General features: G+C 35.6%; 2 protein-coding genes across 7 annotated transcripts in view; both read left to right on the top strand.

Moving 5' to 3' along the window:
* Positions 1 to 2,577: 2,577 nt before the first annotated feature.
* The window catches only part of LOC128854730 (ATP-dependent RNA helicase p62), a 50,667-nt gene continuing 32,173 nt past the window's right edge, over positions 2,578 to 21,071 (top strand). Inside the window, exons 1-3 of one of the 4 annotated variants that reach the window (XR_008453641.1) lie at positions 3,126 to 3,216; positions 5,540 to 9,764; positions 10,119 to 11,621. Coding sequence is in view for 3 of the 4 variants with exons in the window: in XM_054089052.1 (XP_053945027.1) it covers positions 8,009 to 9,553 (1,545 nt within the window). In the remaining variant the exon portion in view is untranslated. The other 3 variants (XM_054089051.1, XM_054089052.1, XM_054089048.1) reach the window with 3 other exon arrangements.
* Positions 3,127 to 21,071, top strand: part of LOC128854733 (hatching enzyme 1.2) — a 32,505-nt gene continuing 14,560 nt past the window's right edge. Inside the window, exons 1-2 of one of the 3 annotated variants that reach the window (XM_054089057.1) lie at positions 3,127 to 3,216; positions 20,438 to 20,583. In XM_054089057.1, the coding sequence (XP_053945032.1) occupies positions 20,502 to 20,583 (82 nt within the window). In that variant the 5' untranslated portion in view covers positions 3,127 to 3,216; positions 20,438 to 20,501. Of the gene's footprint in view, positions 3,217 to 20,437; positions 20,584 to 21,071 lie in introns of those variants that run through there. The other 2 variants (XR_008453642.1, XM_054089058.1) reach the window with 2 other exon arrangements.

The following is a 21,071-nucleotide window of genomic DNA, read 5'->3' as shown; positions in this document are numbered from 1 at the left end:
CTGCTAAATTAGCTATTGTTAATTATAATTAAACAAACCCAAAGCACCAAATTATTTCATATTGTTTATGCTGCTACAACAACCAAAATATGCCACCAAAATAATTTCTACGAAGAAAAACTTTCATAACAGTATTGACAGCTGATTGTCAATTTTGCTGATAATCTGCCATATGTGAACGGGTTGATTAATTTTGTGGGTTTATTGGTAATTAATGCATATGTGAACGTGCTTTTAATCTGTTTGAATGAGATTGATAGGAAACACTTAATCAAGAATTTTTCTAAAAACCTAAAAATTAAGGCAGAAATTTAATGACTTAAATTTTGATGATTTCTATGATTTTACGATATAGTTTTTGGTCTAATTGAAAAGTCCGTTAGAAACATAATAAATTTTGCTTTAGTAATTATTTTAATATTTTTACAATTTTTCCTGTATTCGTGATAAATGAAAATTGAGTTGTCAAACTTTGAAATGACAGTTGATGTCAGACAGTGGTAGAAAGAAATTCGGCCTCCACTTAACATTTCTGTTTTTGGCGAAACTTGTTTAACATAATCTATAGAAGGTATAATATGGGGTTTTTAGGCGCCTATGCGTCTGCGCTTGAAATTTGTATAAAGCAATTTTATATGCGGATAAAATCAACTTTTTTGTCGACTATAGGCAGTTGCCAATAAACGGGTTTTTCAGTTTAAGCACAAATATATATGAGCGTGAGAAAATCATGATTGGTTAATATTATATAATACTAGCCGGACCACATGCATATCTTACGAAAAAAAAACCTAATTAGGGCTTAAACAAAATGAACAACAGTTTGATGGCAATTGTGTATATGCGCTTGCGCGCCACCTAATTGTCAGCAATGTAATTCACAATAGCTGCATTGTAGAAATTTGCTTTTTCGTGAACTCATGATTGTTATATGCAGATGTATGATGTACATATGTAGAATATAGTACAGAAAGAGATTTCCCTCGCAAACCGTTATTGTATTTTTAGTGAATTTGACAGTTGAATGATCTCAGTAAAGGAAACAAACAATCCTTGGCATGCACATATGTGTATGTGTGAACAAGTTTTATATACGGCTGTCCACTCACTGTCATTAATTCGTCATCTTATTTTTGTTTGTTTATTTTCTGTACAGACGTCACGGCCAATTCAGCGTCATTGGGCAATATAAATCCTACAGCCCTTTAGGTTTTCCAGAAACATGTGCATGTAAAATTTCAGTTACCTCGCAGATTTTAAAAATTTTGTGTTTTCAAAAAATAAGAAAGCTGTGAAAATTACAGAAACCTCCTGCTAGCACGAAAATCTACGGGCCTTATTCTCTATCTCTATTTTTAAAAAATCTTACTTTTAATTAGAAAGTAAGATGTTTGAGTTCACTTGTCATGACTCATATTTGGTGCAATAGCCACGAAAGCAAAAGTTATAAAATGACTAGTGCTGGCAATAAATTAACTGTTGTTTAATTGTTACCGAATTACCATTGTCTTTACTTTTTCATATGGACCTCACTTCAAGACATAACTCTGTACCAAAATTGAAAATACGGTTTGCTTAGCGTTAACGTCACACTATTGGGATATGAAAATGTGACATATGACATATCTTTGACGTTTGACATGTCAATTAAGAATGGCTGTTAGTTTGAAATAATAATAAATGCTTAAACAATTTTATTTTAGTTCTGACAAGAAGTTATATATTACAAAGAACTTATTTATCGCATAAGCAGCATCGACCATATAACCCCACACCTTGTGGGTATTTCATGGCATAATTTTTCATTCGAAACGAAAGAACAAATTATATTAAATGAACAATTAAGAAAAGGTCGATAGATCAATCTATTCGCGGCCTTTGTGAGCTAAACATGTTCGATTTGCTAATGGAATTAGAAAAAAATACTTATTTTTTAAATGTCTCTCCCAAAATGCATCATATCGTATCATATTATTTCATTCTCCATTTGCATTCTATTGCCACTTGCCGATTGTCGCGACAGGAGTTAACATAACTGGCCGTCTTCACCTGCTTGAAAGTCTCGAAGTAAGCTAGAGAAATCGCACTTCCTTCTTTTAGTCGTCCTCACTTGCAACATCTGACATCTCGTTTAGTTAATAAAGTAATCAAGTGTTTGAGGCCAGCAAACGCAATAAATGCGATCATTTGATCTAACATCGGCACCTTGTATAAAGCATGGAAAAAATCTATGTTAAAACAGAAATTACAAGTGGAGACCGGGCATTTTCAATTCTAAAACATATCCGTCTAATCGAATTTCTCGCCGTCACTATTTTAAATTCAACTATCATTTCGTAGTTTAACAACTCAATTTTCATTTTAGTAGAATATAGTACAAATTCATGGAGTAATTGAAACATATTCGATTACCCACTTTTTAGAACTCCATTTACTTATATTTTTTTTATTAAAGTATTCAATAAAAGCACAACCTTATGTTACATGTAAAATTAATATTTCACATATTATATTTTATGTCTAGTTCTTCTTCGTTTCAAAAATAGTTTTCATTAACAATAGTGTATTCTTTTTGCCTGGTGCAACCCTGTGTTAGTGCAACTCTGCAAGGCACAAGTAAAATTTTCCATTGTAATCTTCATATGCGTCATTCCACTTTGGGACGAGGTTAGGTAAGAACCCATTTTATAATTGATTCATTTGCACGAGTTTTGCTGCTTTGTAACCAATAAATGTGATAGTGAAAAATTTATTAAAAGTGCTACCTGTTACTATACAAGTAAAAATGTTTAAAATATTGGTTCAAAGTTTAGCGAAAATCTCGTGTGAAAACCGAGCACCGTCACATGTGGCTGCAGTGGCGTGTGTAAAAAATTTATTGATTTTTCCATCGGCCGTTATAAACACAGCCACGAGTACTATATCACGACGCCATTTTCTTTTTTCTTCAACCAACAGAGGACCGGTGAATTTTGCTTTTTCCAAGTACCAACTATTTACAGGCAGAAAAACTATCGCTCAAGCAGAGTTTAAGAAATCAAGTAATCTCGGTGGAATAACAAGTAGCTCTGATAACTTCTATAGGCATTTTCACAAAACAAGCGAAAATTTGTTGGAAGCAGAAGCGACGCCTGTGGAAAAGCAAAAATTTACGTCAACAAAAAGAGATCAGGACTCATTTACAAAAACATCAATATATATAGATCCAGACGAAATGTAAGTAAAATTTAATTTTAACATCTCATTACTTTCTAAAATGTTGGCATAGGAACAGTACATGATTCAATTATACAAGGTTAAGTAAAGTTTGACAACTGATTTCGAATGCTACTTAATCCATTGATGCAATTTGGAAGCAAGGGGAAAAAAGGGCATAAGTTTATCCCCTTTCTGAAAATGTATATTAGTAAAAAATTCAAAAAGGTCGTTATAAACCATAGAATAATTTTATGCTATTTTATAAGTGGTACTTAATTATTTATATTTTTAACTTAACTATTCCCATGGATTTGTGTCATATATATATGTATTTTGACCATGCATCGGATTGGAGTCTATATGTGCCACTTGTAAACCTACACTGAAGTAATAAATAAAACTTGAGAATAGTGGAAACTCTTAACAATTATCTTATTGAATGCTCATTGTTCTCTTCTTTTGTTTATTGCACCGGTTAAGATTCTTTATTCGAAAGTGCATCCGGCATTTAAAAAAAAATTGTTCAACATCATCGCGTAAACTCACGTTTTCACTTAATGTGAACAATTTTTGTAAAAATGATATCCCACCGTAAAGCTCCCTGCCGTTGAACTGGTTAAACGCTGATTCCAACATTTTAATTTTGTCCAAAAACTCGGTGCTCGGTAAATGTAGGCTCATTGCAGGAACAATCGGTCAACTTTAATTCGCGTATTATGTAACTGGCAATATATTCAATGGCATCTTCGTGTAAGCTATCAAAGTCAGCGTCCTCATTTAATGAATCGTTGGCGAAGAGAGAGTCGTCTGAAACTATCTCATCTTCTGTTAGCAAACTTTGTAAAGTTTCTAAAGAAGTATCATTGAGACGGAGCCAGTTAGTTTCGTCGGCCTCAGCATTGCCACGATCAACTAATATTGTCATACAACCCGCCTTTAGCACGCATCGCCCCGAAAAAATGCTCCAGTATATCCTTATTTAATCGATAAGTCAGAATACACTGAAAGCAGTACTTTTCCTGAACATAACGATATAAGTCCTTGAGGGACTTGTTGCTTAGTTTTCACAGTTTCCACAGAACTTTCAATAGAATTGACAGAGAACGTTAAATATAGAGAAGTCTTAATGACAGGAAAGTGTTCATTTTTGAGGGGTACTCGTCTCGCGAAGACAATTTCACCACAGACACATTTTTCAACAAAAATTAACAGTAAGGGGCTGAATTATGTAAATTTAGCAGCAGTCGATAAGAATTTGTTGGTGATTAGAAGCAAAGAATGCTAGGTAGCTTTTTAATATGACCTATATATTTGAATTTCTCCAAATCATCCAAATTATGTACATATGTTATGTCTGTCTGTCTGGTGTCTGTAAAACTTTGTTGAATCCCTTCCAACTGAATCAAAATCCTCTATAGAAAACGCTTCATTACTAGGCGCACAGGAAGATGGCATATGCAAATGTAAATTTGTGAATTTATATACATTTGCGCATATGTATATGCTGTGTGTATGTATGCTCACCAGCCACAGCACAAGATAAAACGGTAAAACTTCTCAAGAAATCCAGCGCGCATTCATAGGCGCAGCGCACATTCATTGGCACAGCATTGTATGTACAGTAAGCTTGAAATGTTACAGGCATCTTCAAATGCTCTGATTTCAGAGTAAGTTTCTAACTGCAGATATATGTATGCATATGTTTTGTGCACTTTTTATCAATTGAAAAACTACATACGTAAAGTAATCTACTAATTAACTATTTGCCTACTATCAGTTAACATAAAATAATTGTTTCCAAATTTTATCTTAGTATTAAGGTACTTGACCACCTTATAAGTTTCAAAAAATTAAATTTTTTTTTTTTTACATTTTTTCAATCCTTATACTTTTAAAAATCATCACCTGAAACTGTTTTTTTAAATTCGAATTCTAACAAAGTGAAATCAGTGAAAATGTGCAGGCACATCCTGCACTCATTACTTGCTGACTCAGCTGAAAGAAAATAGCAAGTTTTAACTTTAAACGCGTTTTTCCAGAAATTACTTTTTTTTCGAATGGCGGACACTTTATCTCCGAAACTGCTTAGCCGATTTTAATGATTTTGGTCTTGTTTTATTTGTTAAGATGTTTTGTATGCCAATTTACCACATTTTGCAAAAAAGAAAGTTAATAAAGTATTGCTTTTTAAGCATAACATTGTGAAAAACAGGGGTGTTTTCTTAACTTTTTTTCAAACATCCGCCATTTTTTTATTATTTTTTTTTTTTTGTCAGTTTGTGGTAAATTCTCACGCAAGGAACCTTCCTTTTGAAAATTTTGTTTCTCTCTTTTGTTTTAGAATTACCATTTCTAAGATTAACTGTCCGCCGCAAGACATGATTTTCTTCAGGCCTCGACTTTGGCGCCTCCTGGATATATGTTAAAAAAAGAAATTTTAATAAATCAATTTTTTTTTGTATTATATAAGCTCTAAATAAAAATTTAAAAAAAAATTTATTTTAATATATTATACAGAACATGAAAAAAAAAAATTATTGAATATGTTGTACTTTTTAGCTTTCCAAGGTGGTCAAGTACCTTAAAATGTCCGAATCAGACCTTTTTTTTAAGCTACTTGTTTTCTTCTGCAACTTACTGTATGCTCATGCGCGCACTTGACGCACAGCAGCTGCGGCTGTCGAGCATTTAGAAAGACATATTTACATACATATATTTTTGCATACATATGTACGATGCCGCGGGCACTCGACTTGACAAAAATTGAAGATTTATCAAATATTGGCAAATAATTCTACGCGAAATATTCCAATATTGACTATTTTCGAATTGTCGAGAAAATTGGCATATGGGCGGCTCGTTTTATGAATGAAAGTTCTTGCTCTTAGAACTAACTATGAGCTCGAATTTATCAATGAATTTTTTGAAGATGAGTTTTTGTTGCACAGTACAATAGTTGAAACTGTTCGGCGCCGCCGCGACTGTTCAGCGCTATGGCAACTAGAATGATGGCCGCTACGCCTGCGTCTATGACTGCATTTTGTTCTTGTAGTCGCTAGGCATAGAATTTTAGCTTTGAACGACATACGCATTTTGAGGAATAAAGCGAATGCCCTGTGTGTGCGGTTGCATGTACATGCATATGTGTATATTAATAAGCATTGTTTTGCTTGAATTCAATATTTATATTTGCATATGCCATCTTCCTGTGTGCCTGGTAATGAAGCGTTTTGTATACAGAATTTTTTGATTTGTTTGAAGGGATATGGGCACCAAGTGTACATACGCACATATAAATATGTACATGAGTATTCAAAAGAAATTTGTTTTAGCATTTGTGAGGCAGGAATTTGATCATTAGGTTATTTACATGAAATATAAGGCGATGCTCGTGAGGTAGGTCATGTTGCTTCAGTGCACACATATGCGTGCAACATATACATATTTAATAAAGATGCAATTGAATTTAGTTGTCCCATATATGCAAATACGTTTCTTTGAAGTTTTCCTTTATTTATTTTAAAGTTTTATACTATCTAGAAAATGCATACATACAAATGTATGTATATTATTATTCCCTGTAATAAAATGTAAATTGAAAAAGATTTGGTTTGCCAAAGGAACAAATAAATGCATGTTCAAATGCAAATACATATGTATGTCGATATACCAAAACACTTGTATGCTATGAATTAATTTCGACTCAAAAAATTAGTAAAAATTTTCATCAAATTTGTTTAGTTTTAAATTTACGAAAACGCACATACCAAAATGTGAGAGGTCGTTTTATAATGTATTTTTTTAAATTAAATCAAAATATTAAAGTTACTTTGATTTGGCGCATATAATAAATTCAATCATTTTTTCTTCATCACCTTTGTTTGAAAACACAAATTGAATAAATTTTCGTTTACCAAGGGAACATAAAAATGCACAAGCAAATGCCTTGCAAAATGCCGTCGGCATTCGTCAATTTGATTTCATACAGAAACCAAAAACTGAGCAGAGCCAATGTACTTGTACATAATTCACTGTAAGCAGCCCTGTTAAGAACTTCCCCGCTGTCGAGTTAAGCGAGGTGAAATAGTGTTCGCGGTTTCACTTCATTTTTGACAATTCACACTATTCGTAGCTCGTGAGAATTCTCTATATTTAACGTTCTCTGGAATTAAAAGATGCGAAAGTCTAAGCAAAATGGAATAGGCAAAACAGTATTACCTGCTAACTTTTTCAGCAAAAGTTTTAATTTCTACGCTTTTGAGTACTTTTTCTTTAGAATTTGCTCTGAAATAAAAAGTAGCTTTTCCAAGAGGACAACACGGATTTATTAAGTAGCTTCAAGATGGCTAACACAGGGTGAAAACTAGGCTACTTACATCACCTTTAATTATTGCTTCATGGGAACAGTATGAATCATGTAGTCAAATCGTGTCAGATCATGATTCAATTATTAAGGGGAGATATACACCTAGAAGGTCGTGAAAAATCGATTTTTTTTTTGCATTTTTCTTAAAGTTTGAGGGCTCTAGAATATCTAGTGAAAAGGACAAGGTAATATTTCGATAAATAAGCTAGTTACAGCCGAGAACGTGAAACTTGATTTTATGGGCCGGAGCTGACAGGCAGGTAGAGGCGGTTAGCGACCCTTGTACGAAGCTTCTAAACTTACTCCGGCATTCTATTGTGTTGGGTTTTTGGGCATGCTTGGCTCCAGGTATGAGGGTAATAGACACGTTTTGTCAGTACCTTGCCGTTCGTTCAACTAAGCAGTTCAGTGAATTTTCGTTTCCAAATAAATATTGAGAGAAAAATGGATATAAGAAGTAAAGGTTCTCGAAAAGATCATCGAACCGGATTTTTTCGCAAAGATCGAAGCAAAAAGAAAATGCCGCCCAAAAATCGATATTCTGCCGAAAAAATTTCCAACGAAAATATTAGTTCTAGTGCCAAAAAATTAAAGACTGATCGTGAGACATCCGCACCAGAAGATCCAAACATCGGGTATCGAATTTTGAATTTTCTGACTGTGTTTGCTGCCTTGTTGGAATGTGTAAAGTGTAAAAAGTGTAATAGTGATGTTCGATTCTCTATAGAAAGTACTCGAGGACTTGGTTTTAAGATTGTAGTTTCTTGTTTGTCGTGCAAACCGACTTTCATCCCTTCGTGCCCGTACATCAACACAGCTTACGAAATAAATACACGATTTTTTTTTGTCTTGCGTTTATTGGGGATTGGTTTGCGTGGAGCTATGAAATTTTGTGGACTCATGGATTTACCGCCTCCGCTTCAACAATCGACGTATGATATGATTATTAATAACATTCATTCTGCTGCTTCTAATATTGCTCAATTGGTGTTAAAACAAGCTGTAAAAGAAGAACAACAGGAAATAAAAAAAGAAGATTCCAGTGCTGATTTAAGAAAACTGTTCGTTTCAGGAGATGGTACGTGGCGAAAACGTGGTTTTACCTCATTATATGGAGTTGCGGTTCTTATTGGTCAGTTTACAGGAAAAGTCGTTGATTTTCTTGTTAAATCTTCTTATTGTGCTGAATGTAATTATTGGAATAAACACAAAAATACCGAGCAATATGAGGCATGGAAATCCAATCACGATCAAAATTGTCAGATCAATCATGAAGGATCAGCAGGTAAAATGGAAGTAGACGCCATGATAGAATTATTTTCAAGATCTGTTGAAAAGCATGGAGTGATGTACACTAATTACGTGGGGGATGGCGACTCCAAGACGTACACGGGAATAGTAAATGGAAAACCTTATGGTAATCGGGCTGAAATTGTAAAAAAAGAATGCGTAGGACATGTGCAAAAGCGAATGGGCACCCGTCTTCGCGCATGTAAAAAAGACAATCCTGGAATTGGCGGAAGAAATAAATTGACACTAAAACTGATAGATAAACTAAGCGTTTATTATGGTTTAGCTATTCGCAGAAATTGTCACTCCAAAGACGATATGAAAAAAGCGATATGGGCAACATTTTATCATTACAGCTCAACAGATAGAAAGCCGAAACATCACTTCTGTCCCGAGGGCCGCGAATCCTGGTGCAAGTGGCAACAAGCGAAAGCTAAAAATGAATTGAAAAATTTCCTCCACGATTATACTGAATTGCCAAAAATAGTGTTAGATGCCATCAAACCGATCTACAATGATCTCAGCAATGACAAATTGTTGGAACGCTGTGTTGGCGGATTTACGCAAAATTCAAATGAGAGCTTCAACCAATTGATTTGGAAGATAGCTCCAAAAACGATGAACAGCGGGGCCAAAATCGTCAATATTGCTGTATTTCTGGCATCAGCACATTCAATAATGATGTCACCTCATTATTAGAAATTATGAACGTGTTGGGAATATCTGTTGGACCAGGAGCGCACTTGTTCGCTGCGCAAGAAGACGAAACTCGCATAGCGAAAGCCGAGCTGCGATCGCAGGAGACTACAAAAGAAGGTCGTATACGGCGAAGACAAGAAAATTTGGAAGCCCTGGACATTCCGTCCACTGTAGAGGACCTGCACTATGGGCCTGGTATCGATGATTGCATGTAAGTTGACAAATTTTATGATTCATTCATTCCCAAATTTTCAAACGAGTTTTTCTCAAAACCACGTTTTTCAAGTTGGTACCCAAAATTTCTCGAAAAGTAATAAACCGATTGCCTTGAGGCTTTTTGTGGTTATTCTATACAACATTATCTAGTAGATGTCATAGGATTTTTTTTTTCCGTTACATAGTTTTTGTTCTATAGGCAAAATAAGAACTCATTTTTAGCCCAATAATCAATACTTATGTTCAAACGTCCGCCATTTTGTTAAAAATCGATATTTTCAAAATCGGCTACGACAAAGACTAGATTTTAGTATCTGGTTTAATAATCTTTTTGGTTTTCTTATTTCAGATGATTTTTGGAGAAACGCCATTGGGTACCGCGGAGGCTGATTTTTTCAAGGACTTCCAAGGATTCTACATTATCCTTTACAATTCTTATTATTTTAAGCTAAAACAAATTTAACACATTTTTGAATATATGTACTTTTAGATAAATAAAACCCCAATCATACATTTTAAATAGTTTCCTTTGAAAAAAATTCATAAAAATGACCTTTTTTCCGGCTTTTAGGTGTATATCTCCCCTTAAAGGTTTGCTCACTAGTGACATTCGATTTTTGACACTCCCTTACAAAAGGTTGTATTTAAGAAGGAAAAAATTAAATCCTTTTTGGGAGAAATGGTAGCAAAATAGTATTTTGTTACTTAAATGGAAACAAACTGCGAACGGTTTAAAAAATAAATTTTAATTAATATTTGAATGTAAATAATGGTATAGATAGAAGTGATTAGCGGAAATTGCCAAGTCTAATATTAAAACAAGAAATTATTTCACATAATCCAAGATTTTCTTTTGTGAATTAATTTTTAAAATTTAAAACCAATCGCAACGTTTCGCCAATATGAAACTATTTTGTTAAAAATAAATAAATAATTGGCACGTACAATTTCGTACAATTTGTTTCGCCGAGATCCTCCTCTTATTTGTAGCGCGCGTTTCACAATTGGAAGCCGATTCCGGTAGATGGTTTTTTATGAGAAGCTCTTTCATACTGGTACTGTGCTTTTCTAAGCCTCCTGTGGACACTTCATCCATCCATAGGAAGGTGGGCTCATTGGAAACAAGTTCTGCCAACTTTTTTATAATGAGTTCTGCAATGTAATCGATTGCGTCGGGACTATTCAATAATTCTCCCTGCTGTAACTCTTTAGCAAATGCTAGCTCTTTGCAAAACATGAGTTCTGTTTAAATCACCACATCATAAGAAATAAAGCTTTGTAAATTCTCCATCTCGATCTAGGATTGTGTCAAATACTCTATTATGTCCTGACTTAAGCGGTATCTATTTCATGTCATACTACCATAGTCCTGAACATACCGATAAAAACTCTTGAGCGAGTTGTTGCTCGTAAGCAGTCCATTTTGAAAATGAAATGTTTTTTCTACAAATTTTACTTTTCCTCCACTTTTAGTCAAAATTTCTAGAGCTAGCAACCCAGTGTCTTGCTAAGGGAGCCGATTTGTCAAGAGGGAATGAGAAAGCTGCTTACTGAGCAAACCTTTTTATTATTGAATGGTGTCAGATGATGTGTTGTGTGTGTGTTGTTGTTGGATTGACCTCCATTTTGATTTTCACCTACCCGTTTCTGTATCTATACTACACACATTTGTATAGCTACATAACACATCGGTCAATAAGTCCCCGGTCTGACATATAGAGGGCGCCACTAACATAAAATTAGCTTTATGGTTCGAAAGAACATACCCTTTTAGGTATACTGTCAAATTTGTATGTCATTCGGATCATTATTGTGTGAGTTATTGAAGCTTTAGTGACGCTACTTTTGTTATTTTCAGAACAATGGAAAAAAGGGAATTTCGTGTGCTCATTAAACACTGCTTTTTGATGGGAAAAAATACCGTCGAAGCAAAACAGTGGTTGGACGATCATTATGGCACCTCTGCACCAGGCAAATCAACAGTGATCGACTGGTATGCTGATTTTAAACGCGGTCGTACGGACACCAACGATGCACACCGCTCTGGTCGCCCAAATGAGGCAGTTGTTCCCGAAAAAATCAAGCAGGTCCATAAATTGGTTTTGGCCGACCGTAAATTGAAGGTGGATGATATTGCTGACATCGTAAAGATATCAAAGGGAAGTGTTTTCACCATTTTACACGACCATTTGTCGATGCGGAAGCTATGTTCGAAGTGGGTGCCACGTTTGCTGATTGTGGACCAAAAACAGCAACGTCTCGATGATTCCGAGAGCTGTTTGGCCATGTTTCAGAAGAATCGGAAGGATTTTTTGCGTCGGTATGTAACCATGGACGAAACATGGATCCACCACTTCACACCCGAGTCGAATCGGCAGTCAGTTGAGTGGACTGCAGACGGTGAAAGCCGCCCAAAGTGACCAAAAACTCAAACGTCGGCCGACAAGGTTATGGCGTCGGTCTTTTGGGATGCCCATGGTATTCTTTTCGATGACTACCTTCAAAAGGGTGGGCGCATCAATAGCGAATATTACATGGCACTACTGACGCGTTTGAAGGCCGAAATCGTCGCAAAACGACCGCATATGGCGAAGAAAAAAATCATTTTTCACCAGGATAATGCACCGTGTCACAAGTCGATGGCAACGATGGTTAAATTGAACGAGTTGGGCTTCGAGCTGCTCCCCCACCCACCGTATTCGCCAGATTTGGCCCCCAGCGACTATTTCTTATTCGCTGAGCTCAAAAAAATCCTCGCAGGCAAGAAATTTCGATCGGATGAGGAGGTCATCGCCGAAACTAATGCGTATTTTGAGGGTCAGCCAAAATCGTTCTACAAAACTGGCATCGAACGTTTGGAAAGGCGTTGGACTGACTGTATAGCCTTAGAAGGAAACTATATTGATGAATAAACTCGAATTTTGATGTAACTCTTGTGTTTTCTTTGTTAGACCGGGGACTTATTGACCGATGTGTTATTTAAGTATAGAGAAAAAATTTAGATGGAAGTGCACGGGTAATTACTAGTTAGTGGAAGTTTTGCGTGCTCACGTTTAGAATAAGTAATATTGGTTTAAGTCGCCATTGAGAGTGAATAGTGTTTTAGCGGGCTGGAAAAATTAACATGAATATATCACACAGGTTAGTTAAAAAATTAATGTATGAATCTATATATAACCCAATAGAAATAAAATTGAAAATATTCAACTAATGTGTGGTACACATTATCGATCAAGTTAAACGAGAACATATAAAATAGTGAGGAGTCGCACTTTAAAAAATTGTCGTTGAAAGGGTAGCTCATATCTGAACTCTCCACCAACCAGTCGTTTAAACAAATATTTTATTAATCAATTAGTTAAAGTTAAAGAGCTGACCAAATCTCGAATGTCGATTCTGAGTGAAGATAATCACGGCGAACAAACGTGTTGCCAGATAGGAGCAAAATTAACAATTATCTGTTCATGTGTTACAGTGCGATATTTATGTATCGCATAATGTATTGGCATAAACAATATTTTTTGTATTTCTATTTGTTTTTGAATAAATATAAAATATAAATTGAAAATCAGGAAAAAAGAAGATTGTTTTTAAATTTCAAGTCAACGCATATGAATAAACAATCGTCTTTTTTCCTGATCATCCACGGATTTTTCGTTTCAACTTATATGTTTTATTAAGCATTGGAGCTTTTTTAACCATTATCCATTTATATTTTTCAAAAAAAAAAAACGAAAAAAATTTTTTTTTCCACGAACACATAATTTCATTCGGATTTCACATTAAATTCTCAAATTTCGTAAGAAAGTATTCACTGTTCCAAAATCCACTCCAAAAAAATTCACAAACAATTTTTACATGTTGCACTTACGTTTTTTCCTTATGGCATCCAAATCAGAAAGAAATATTGACACATTGTGATTCACACTGTCAATTTGACAGTTCAGTTCCGTCCCAAGCGTTAAAAAAGTAAGCGACATTATGGCTGGTTCAAAAGAACGCTGTACCCGTTGCCAGTGCTCCGAATTACAGCCAAACTTTGCGAAACCCATTTTCAATACTTACTTAACAATGTGCGTAAGTTTGGTTTAATTCGGTGCAAAGACACGGCGGGTCCACGTTTTGGCATATATTTCGAGACCTTAGTCATCAATAGGTATGAAAATTACCCCGTATTAAAGTACTTATCAACAGCTTTCATTTGATACCCATATTGTACATACACAACCAAAAGTTACCCGGGTCCACGTTTTGACCTATATCTCGAGACCCCAGTCACGGAGCGGCAGGAAAAATACTCTGTACTAAAGCATTCACCAACAGCTTTCATTTGATACCCATATTGTACATACCCGTCCGAAGGTTAGCCGAGTCGACGTTTTGACCTATATCTCGAGACCCTATCTACCAATAGGTATTCAAACTATACGGAAATCATCTTCAATATATTGTACATACACACCCAAAGGTTACCCGGGTCCTCGTTTTGACCTATATCTCGAGACCCCACTCACGGAGCGGCATGAAAAATACTCTGGACTAAAGCATTCACCAACAGCTTCCATTTGATACCCATATTGTACATACACATCCGAAGGTTACCCGGGTCCACGTCTTGACCTATATCTCGAGCCCTATTTCCAAAATAAAATTTAATCCATGTTACTCGTGGATGATGTAGCTTTCGAATGGTGAAAGAATTTTTAAAATCGGTCCAGTAGTTTTTGAGCCTATTCATTACAAACAAACAAACAAAGTTTTCCTCTTTATAATATTAGTATACAGGGTTGGCCATATTAAACTGACCCATTGAGTAACCCTATAACTTTTTACTGTAATTTCAGATCAGCTAATGACATACCGTGTTGGAAGCGTCAGTCGAAGGAGATTTATACCATGAAACAGTACACCCCAATAGAACGCGCTGAAATTGTTCAGCTGTACATTCAAAATTCCTTCTCGATTGTAAAAACGCAACGTGCGTGGAGAAAAAAAAATAAAGTGAAAAGTGCGCCGTCAAAGAACGCAATCAAGCAAATGCACAAAAGATTTTTGTCTTCCGGCACTGTGGCTAATACCCGACGTCCAAATAAAAAGCGGCCAAGACGATCTAACGAAAATATCGCGGCCGTACGAGCCAGTATCGAGTCATCGCCGCTAACGTCACGTAATCGTCGTTCTGCTCAGTTGGACATCCCTCGGTCCACTCTACGACGTATCATTCGTTTGGATTTGGGGATATTCCCGTACAAAATACAACTAAATCAACAACTGTTGCCGGCCGATAAGCCTCGTCGCTTGGAATATGCCAATTTTGTCGTCCGAATGGCCCAAACTGATGAGGATTTTTGGCATCAAATCATTATGAGTGATGAGGCCCATTTCTCCTTGAACGGAACCGTAAATAAGCAAAATTGCCGTTTCTACGCCACTGAAAACCCTCAAATTATTGAAGAGGTACCTCTCCACGACCAAAAAGTTACAGTCTGGTGTGGCATTTGCGCTGATATGGTCATTGGGCCGTTCTTCTTTGAAAATGGTCAACACCAACCATTGACCGTCAATCAAGAGCGTTATCGGGCCATGATAACCGATTTTGTGATGCCGATTGTTCGTGAAAATGGTATGGAGCACTTCTGGTTTCAGCAAGATGGCGCACCACCACACACAGCACGAGCCACCGTCAACTTATTGAAGACTTTGTTCCCTGGCCGTTTGATATCAAAAAGCGGCGATTTTGACTGGCCGCCACGATCACCGGATTTGACGCCACCGGACTTTTTTCTTTGGGGCTATTTGAAATCTAAGGTTTACGTCAACAAGCCAAAGACACTAGGCGCACTTAAGGCCAATATCCGACGGGAAATAGCCGCCATATCGGCCGAGACGCTGGCCAAAACTATGGAAAACGCCGAAAAACGGGCACATTACGCTATACGAGCTAAGGGCGACCACTTGCGCGATATCATATTCAAAAAGTGATGTAAACGAATCTCCTTGAACTAAATTAAATGTTTTTCACAATGAAACACAAAAAAATGTTTCTTTTTCCATATTTTTTTAATAATCACATGGGTCAGTTTAATATGGCCAACCCTGTAGATATGTTAATATATATTACCTATGTTTTCTACGGGTGGGGGTTCTCACTTCTAGAATGTGGAAATGCCTATATCCATATCAATACAGTGGCTCAGCTTATTATTTCGTGTGTTAATTTTTTCTTACACCTTATTTCATTAAAGTAAAGATGTCAAATTAATAAAAAATTTATGAAGATTTGAACGAGTTTAGGGTTTTTTTTCCGAGTGTTATTCACTCCACTCTTGTAAGGCCCTTCTAATGCTGAAAGCACTGAACACCGTAAACGCAATCCCGGCTCAGCTGTTCCGATCAAACTAATGAGAACCCCATGTAAATGAAAAGTTCCTTCCTTCCGTATCCTAGTACCGTAGATTTTATTTCACGATTTTTAAAAATATCCCGTAATACCCACTCGGCTGATTGCTCTCTCACCACACAGTGTTGCCAAGCAGTACATTTCGAAATTATTTACAAAATAAACTTAGAAAAATGATAATTTTTGTTAAAATAGCTTAACAATACTGTTGAATAATGTTAATTATGCATAAATGAACTACAGGGTGGCGCACGAATACGAATCGTGCTACAAAAACAAAACGTAATAACTTTTTTTCTGTGTGAGTAATCGGCTTTTTTATTTTTTTTATTTTGCAGATTAGTATTTAGATTTACAAAAAATGGAGGCTTGGGATACCGAAAAGAGGATTTGGATAGTGCAGCGGTACCATGCTTTGCAGTCCACCATTTCCGTCCAAAGGGAATTTAGGTGGGAGTTTGGCGGCACTCCCCCGAGCAGATATACCATTATGAGGCTGGTGAACATGTTTGCTGAATCTGGAAGCATCGCACGCAGAACGTACCATCGAGATCCCCATGTTCGGGTCGAAGCCACAATCGCGGCTGTAGCATCGTCAATTCAGGCAAATCCAAGAGTTTCGACTCGTAACTTGTTGGCGCAAATTGGAGTTAGCAGACGGTCATTGCAGCGGATAGTTCATGATGACTTAAACTTGTTTCCGTACAAAGTTCAAATCACAAGCAAATTAAACCCTCTGGATTTGCCTATTCGCCTGGAATTTTGCCAAAAAATTATTGAAATGGCCGAAGAAGACAACAACTTCGTAAATTGCTTGTTTATGTCTGATGAGGCCCATTTTGATCTAAACGGCAATGTAAACAAGCAAGATTGCCGTATATGGAGTCAATCAAATCCGCAAATACTCCATGAGATGGAACTGCACCCAGAACGAGTCACAGTGTGGTGCGCAGTTTCATCAAGGTGCATTGTCGGGTCATACTTCTTCGAAGAAAACGGTGTAACAGCGACTGTAAATGGGGACCGTTATTTAAACATGTTGAAGGAGTTTTTTTTATCCAGAATTGCGGCGAAGACGTATCGCTTTTATCAGCATTTGGTTCCAGCAAGATGGAGCAACTGCACATATAGCCAGACCGGTTATGGAGGAGCTCCAACGAAAATTTAGAAATAAATTGATATCCAGAAATTCCACTTTCCGCTGGCCCCCAAGGTCACCTGACCTCACTGCACCAGATTTTTTTTTATGGGGTTATCTCAAACAAGACGTGTATAAAACAAAACCAAGTAATTTGACTGAATTGAAGCAGTCCATCACAACAATAATTGAGGCGATCCCGACTTTAACCCTTCTGTGCGCAATGAACAATTTTCTCATCAGGTGTCGCATATGCGTGAATGAGCATGGAGGTCATTTACGTTCTCTTATTTTCAAAACTAATTAGTTACATAAAATAAAATTGAATTATCTATACAATAAAAAAACAAAAAGTTAAATACATTGATTAGAAAAAAAGTTATTAAGTTTTGTTTTTGTAGCACGATTCGTGCGCCACCCTGTATTTGCATTTGTTGGTTTTGGGCTTTGGTTTATTAAACAATGAAAAATTGTAACTGAAAACGCGGACGTGTGAAAAAGTGTGGGAGCAAAAATATCAATGGCAACATTGTGTAGATACAACCAAACACATACACACACAAACCGGTATATTGTGTAATTATGTATGTAATTAAAAGAACTCGGTGGTGAGTTTTTGTGCACGGTAAGGGACTGCGTGCTGTGTTTACTGTTTTCAGTATAAGTCCTGTCGGTTGCTATGTGATGCTGATGATATACAACCCCAAACTATGGGACTTCCACCCTGTTTTACAGTTCCTCGCAGGTTCTTCGACTGCAGCTCCGAAATAAATTGACGCCAGATAAATGTCGCCATCGGAACTAATATGATTGAATTTGTTTTCATCAGCGAAAATAACGTCATTCCGTCGTTTCCTTGACGCTATTTTCGTCCTTTTTGACATGACTTATCAAAATGCATTCTGGACCTTATATTTCTAGTGGAGTTCTTTCGCTGACAATCTTGGTTCTATGTACCTACTGAATTGTTCAGGTGTTAAAGTTAATATTTTGCCGTACACCAAATAAGCTGCAAGGTCATTTTCCGTAGAATATTTTTGTTGTAAATATTTTTATTTTAATTAAAGTTATTTCGAATTTATTTATTGGCGTTAGCAATTTAAGGGGTTATACGCAGTTATGACTTTCAAAAAAATCGATTTTTTTTTATTGCATTTTTGTAATGTACATATATTCAAAAGTATACGCACGAAATTTGAAGTAGATCTAAGCAATACTTTCGGAGTTGTACCTAAATATGTAGAGATGCCTCGGCACGTTTTAAGGTAGGTATTGAAACTTTAAACGTGTTTTTTTCAAAACGGCATTTTTCAAGTCGGTGTACACGACATCTCGAAAACGGCTTGTTTGATCGGTATACCGTTTTAACTCAATCTTTAAAGATACATTTTCTAGTAATTAATCGTTCCTTTTGTAAATCTGATACTTATTTTATATTTATTTTATAATCAATTTACGGCCAAATTTTAACGTAAAAATCGAAATCATTTCTTTTAAAAGCTGCCATTTTGTGAAAATTCACTATTTTGATTAGCCGAACGATTACTAGATAATCTAATATATTAACAAAATTTGTTTGGTTTTTTGATTTCAGATAATCCAATCCTAGTTACGATGTACACCGTAAATCGTCTTTTCCAGAAATCGCCTGCAGCGCGCTCTATAATCAACAAACACTCAACAACGTCAGCAGAAAAAATGTAGGAAATCAACGTAATTTTTGAGCCACTTGAACTCGCCCTTCAAAATTCAAAATTGCACTTACAAAATTCAATGGATTACAAAACTGCATACACGAAAATTTTTGAAAAAAAAATAAATACATTGCCAAAACTTGTCAATATGTGGTGTACAGTTTATTATTTTGGCACTAATTGTATGTGTCATAGAATTTACATTTAAATTTTTTGAAAATGTAATTTAAATAAAAAAATTCACACATAACAAATATTATTAAGATGGATAAAGAGTTTTAAGTGCATTTGGTGTTGGTGGGCATTGCTCCTTAAAAATTCTGAAAATCGCTCTTATTTGCGACTGCGCAATTCCTTTCAACTTTCGTAACTTTATACATTTCTTAGAGCTACACAGCAGCAGCGACATTTTTTTCATTCGTTCTATTCGTGCTTTTATTTTTATTTCATTCACCTTGAATTTTTTTCCTTTTTTTTTACCAAACCGGTTTTTCTTTATTTGCGTGCTCGTTTTCAGCAAAATGGCACGGGTTAATATTTATTGTTTTCTGTGTAAACTAAACCAAGCAATTTTCTTGCGTGTTTTGGTTTTTAGCGAACAGTTGTCCTTTAGTTGTTTGACGATTGGCACCAAAGTAAATTTTTTTTAAGATTTTAGTTGTGCTATTATTAATACAATCAAATTACAATTTGTATTGATTATGAATGTTGTATTTAAGATTGTTATTTGATTGTGCTTTTAGTGCCAATTTACCAAAAACGGGGCGTCTTGCACGATATGTAATATTCGGCACGAAATTACTGGTCACGATACAAGGCGGTCCAATTACACTGTGGAACAAATTCAGGTTAGCAAAAATTAGGTCCATTCTGAGAGTGGCGGGTGAAAATAGAGGCGAAATTAGAAGACCCGTATCGCGCCGTTTGTTTATGTTAGCTCGAATTTTTTTTTAATCGGCCTTCGAAGTTTGCAGTCAAATGCCGATTTTCAGTATATTGTTTATATGGTTGTTTGGCTATAACACGTGGACTAATTGATATTTTTTCAATCTGTAAAAGCCAAATTATTGCTAGAGACCTGTGCAACAATTACAATTTTTGAAAAAATTTATTTCGAAAATTTGTGTGGTACTTATGAAGCAAAATGTTGGAAAAATTATTTTTTTTTTACGTTTTTTGAAAATATTTTCAACAAAACTAAGTCTTTTTTGCATTTTGTGTGGTATTGATTTCTCTTCTATGTGAACTAAAAAAAACATCCAAAAACTTTTTTAAGTGACTTTTTTACCCAGTTGAGTTTTTTTTCCTTGAAAAACCACTTTTTTTTTTTCTACCTTCCCCAAAAATTCGAATTTTACGTGTTTCTCCCAATTTTCTTAGTTCACATCGAAGATAATTACATCAAAATTAATAATCTTTTTGTTTTTTGTTTTCAGATGAAAATTGCAAGTTGTATCTTGTATAGATACTTGGATACTTCAGTGGATTTATGGTGCTAAAATGGAAATATATACACATACGAGGCTTCATACATATGCTTGTTGGCTCAGATTTGCGTATGTGCCTGCGAATTTTGTGTATGGTATGTTGGAATATATATGGAGCCGCGTATATAACAGTACCAATAAAGATAATCAAATCAATTTAGGTTGAATGCATAAATTAGCGCAAAGTTATGGTTATGTTGAGGTGCAAATAAATAGTATATATACAAGGTGAAGTCCAAAATAAACAAGGCTGAGCTAAAATAGAAACGACAGGAGTTTTGTTCTGATAACTTCGAGTTTATTTATTCAAAATAGTTCCCTCTGGCCTCGAATCATTGTTTTGAGGGGTATTCTAGTCTAGAAATTTGAAAAAATCGAAAACTTTTTTTTCAAAATTCGATAGTTTAGGTATTCAAAAATATCTCCCTAAAAGGATTTTTCAAAATTCGAATTATTTTCGAAATTACAACTATTTTAGTGACGCGACAGCTAGACTGGTTTGAGCGGACGGCGAAATTCAAAAGTGTTTTTCTCGAAACTTCTTCGTTCGATACGGTCGGCACGATATCTCAAGTTCTAATCA

The sequence above is a fragment of the Anastrepha ludens genome, chromosome 2 (genome assembly GCF_028408465.1).
Source record: "Anastrepha ludens isolate Willacy chromosome 2, idAnaLude1.1, whole genome shotgun sequence".
NCBI classification, from domain to species: domain Eukaryota; kingdom Metazoa; phylum Arthropoda; class Insecta; order Diptera; family Tephritidae; genus Anastrepha; species Anastrepha ludens.
This window is presented reverse-complemented; position numbering and strand designations above follow the sequence as displayed.